General features: G+C 36.7%; 1 protein-coding gene across 1 annotated transcript in view; it reads right to left on the reverse strand.

Moving 5' to 3' along the window:
* LOC107749212 (G-protein-signaling modulator 2-like) overlaps positions 1-3,996 on the reverse strand; it is a 15,842-nt gene that overhangs the window by 8,616 nt on the left and 3,230 nt on the right. Inside the window, exon 3 of the mRNA XM_016564307.1 lies at positions 2,364-2,672. Coding sequence (XP_016419793.1) covers positions 2,364-2,425 — 62 coding nt within the window. The 5' untranslated portion in view covers positions 2,426-2,672. The remainder of the gene's footprint in view (positions 1-2,363; positions 2,673-3,996) is intronic.

Below are 3,996 nucleotides of genomic sequence, written 5' to 3' on the forward strand. Positions count from 1 at the left end.
AGATCCCAATTTGAACACTATGTGTGAATGTTATAATAAATGTATTACTAGAGCTGTTGTAATTATTATTATCATTATTATTGTCTTTATTTTATTTTACAGAACAGTAAAATTACAATACTAACGTTTATGAATGTTGGAGTTCTTGCGTTTTCTCAACTTGGCAAAACGTGCAGGAAGACCTCAATGCTTCTTTTTGTTGACAACAGCAGATTTATAAATGAGTCTCATTACGAATATGTTGCACGTATTGCATTGACACATTCGTTGTAAAAATTAATAAAAATGTGACTGAGCAACTGACGAGTAAAACTGGTTCATCGCAGATTTTCTTCGCGCTTTGGACTTTGAACCCTGGTTAACAAGCAGATAGCGCTGCGAGTTTGTGCAGCACTGTCAGAATACATGCAATGCGTGTAGGCATGGGACTAGGGATGTAACGATTCACTCAACTCACGATTCGATTCACGATTTTTTTTAACAAAATGAGATTTAAGACAAATTATAAATTAAATGTCCTTTTATGAATTGTCACATATTTGAATCGATTTCCATCCGGCTTGCGGTACAATTTATTTGGTCTTTTCGCTTATTCATTATTTAATAATTTCGGTTGCCGAACATTCGGTGCATCCCTAAATTTTTTAGATTATTTCATTTTATGTTATGGTATATACAACAATGCGTCACACATTAGTTGTGTGGATTATCATCACGTTATTAAACGAATACTGGCCAATGTAAAGGCTTAAAACGCCTTACAAATTAATTAATCAAAGCTAAATCAAAAATTCATTACCAATCAATCCGACACTGCATAATACGAGGCAAATCAATCAGGCCTTGCAAATATCTTTACCAGTTTTCCATAATAGATTAACCCCTACACATAATAACCAGTCCGTCAAGAGTTTGTAGAGGCCCTACCTGGTGCCTTCCCGCCTCACACAATCAAAGAAAACTGGACATGTGAAAGGCATCTAAAGGGCTTCGTTGGCTCAAAAAGTTGTCTTAAAAAGTCCTCCGATGGGGCCGTAATCTCTAAAACCAACCGTTCCAAACACACATACATCACGATGAGGCTGCCAATCAACCCAATTCTTCACCAGAAATTACACCTCTACAAACTCAAATGATTTTTAAAAGAATATTCTACACAGCAGTTGTCTATCATACAATGTCACATCGGACGTTTTTTGAGGGCAGAGGTTGAAGATGGCTTTGGCAAAAACTGTCATGCTCAGCACTTGAACAGCTAATCTGATTGTGTTTCTGCTTTCCACTGTTGTGTGTGATTAGTGCACACAGAGAGGGACACTACAGAGATTAGACCCACTGCGTTTGCTTCTGATGTCATGAAACTCGTTTCATCATGTGACTAATCAATAGACTATACGACTCAGAGAGCTTTCATCTAGAATATAAAAAATGGAATCGATTTGCATAAAAGAAACTCAGAAACAGTGATTGTAGTTTGTTTCTCATGACAAACTGGTCTTGGGATATTAATGCAAATTAGTATGATTATGGCTATCTTAAAAATCTACTTTGTACATTCAACAGTACAGCAATGCACTAACAATGCCAAGGTCATGGGTTCCCAAGAAAATCAAGTAATGATCAAATAGATACCCTGAATGCAATGCAAGTTGATACAAGCATCTGCCAAATGCATAAATGTAACTATTACTATATATGTATTGCTAACAATGTCTGAGTAACAGATGTTTGCAGAGGACTGACTAAAAGATAAAAACTAACCCAACTCATGGACCGCAGAACAGAATATGGGCAATCGTCATAAATGATTCACAGTGATATTAAATATTGAGTAAACTGGGGCACACCTGCTTTCTCTCTCTCACACACACACACACACACACACACACACACTAAAGCTCTACAATAATACTACCTTGGAAATGTTAGGTTGCAAAATGGTTTGGATCCAAGATTTGGGTTTATTTTGCTGCTAGATTTCTCTCAATTTCAGATTGATAATGACATTCAAATTCAGTCAAACACCTTCCCCAACAAAATGTTTTTTTTTTTTTTAGACATAAAGGGAGATGCGTAAGATGATGACAAGCAATTAGCAATGATTTATTGAATTATTGAAAAGTTTCGATTATAAGCCTACTTGTATCCTTAAAATAAATTTTAGGTATTAAATCAAAAGAGACAAAGGACACATTTATGGTCTGTTAATTTAATACAGTGCTAAATAAAATCTATGACTACGTGGCATGTGAATACAATTTTGGTCCGTCTTTATGAATGAGTTAATACTGGACTAGCTCTAAATATCTTAAAGGGTGCATTACAACTGAAAAGAAAACGTAATTCAAGTGTTGCATGCCTACCTGTAGTGGACAAAGGTCCGGTTCTCATTCTGCATGCTAACCACTGCACTGCTCGCAGCCATTGAAGAGCATTATGAAGTACTGATCCGAGTCAAGTCCAGAAAGTAATCCAACAGGGAAGAATAATGAATTGAATCCCAGAAAAAAAGTTTGAATAAATTGTAAACTCTTCCAAAGTCTCTCTGACGTTTTGCAGTGGTGGAGTCCAGTGCACTACAGATGAGCTTATCCAGACTAATATTCACCACATGGGTCTGGGAAGTGAGTGTTTGTGTGTGTGTTTTGTCCAGGATGCTCTTCCGGAGCTCTCTGTGAAAAGAACACAAGATGCCGAGTGTGAAGCCTCATTCTGTGCGTAATGCCATGGCAACACCCACTAAGCGGTGGACACATGCAGTGGAGACAGATATTAAGAGTGTGTGTGTCAGCTTTGTGTATGTGAAAGCTAAATCAAGGGGCCCAACAACAAGAGAAAGAAAGAGCGACTGGCCCATGAACACAGTTGATTATCTGCCATGCAAGCAGGCCGGTACCAAATCATGAAAGTAAACGCATTCATTTTTGTGGCAAGAGAAGGGCTTTGTTCACCATTCTCTTACAAAGCCCCACAGATGTAAAAAGAATCACAGCAGGAAAAAGAGGAGACAATTTTCAACTATAATGGTAACTGTCGGTCACTTTCAAAACATATTACGCCTCTGTGACATTTGGAAAGCTGATTTGTCATTGCCAAACTAATCCAGAAATAAGATAATCAGCTTGAGGAACCATATAGTTCGCTGAAACACACACACACACACACACACACACATATAGAATGCCACTGTGGTCTAAAGTCATGACGAACTGGAAGTAGCGACAGATCTTTTCTTCTGTATTGTGACATACATTCGGGTGCAATGGATTATTGTAAAGAGAAAAAATGCTAGGCAGGGTTCTATCAATCAGATGTTGGTTGTATTTCAGATGTGGGTGTCTCACTCAAAAATTAATGTATGTTTGCGGTCAATAGTGGAAGGGCAGTGATTAAGTGGACGAAAAGGCATATGTAACCAAAGAGAATTATGTTGTTTCCCTTGAAAGTTCAAATTATGATTTTCTGATGCAAAATTATGAGGTCAAAAAAAAAAAAATTAAGCATACATGGATGGATTATTCACAAAAAAATATATATTTTTAAATTCATGCCAACTTGTATATTAATATAAATCATTAAAGACAGACAGTCAGCTGTGAGGTTGTTAGTCAATGGTATATGTTTTTGTTGAAACTCATTTTCAAAACAATTGTGTTAAAGGGTGGGAATCATGATGTTAATAAACTCTGATCTAATCAACATATTTAAAGGTCCCATGGCATGAAAATTTCACTTTATGAGGTTTTTTAACATTAATATGAGTTCCCCTAGCCTGCCTATGGTCCCCCAGTGGCTAGAAGTGGCTACTTTTATAGTTTTATACTACAGTTCTTGTATAGTTCTTTCCTCATTAAAAGACATTAAACAGTCCATTTTTTTCTTGACACCAAAAAGTGAACCACACTCAGTCTCAACCAAGAGTGCAGATAAACTGCCTGCTAAAACATGTAATAACATTTATGCCAAAGACCTTCAAATTCATTTTACTCTCATTCT

This window comes from Sinocyclocheilus rhinocerous, unplaced genomic scaffold (assembly GCF_001515625.1).
Source record: "Sinocyclocheilus rhinocerous isolate Xijiao unplaced genomic scaffold, SAMN03320098_v1.1 scaffold919, whole genome shotgun sequence".
Classification (NCBI taxonomy): domain Eukaryota; kingdom Metazoa; phylum Chordata; class Actinopteri; order Cypriniformes; family Cyprinidae; genus Sinocyclocheilus; species Sinocyclocheilus rhinocerous.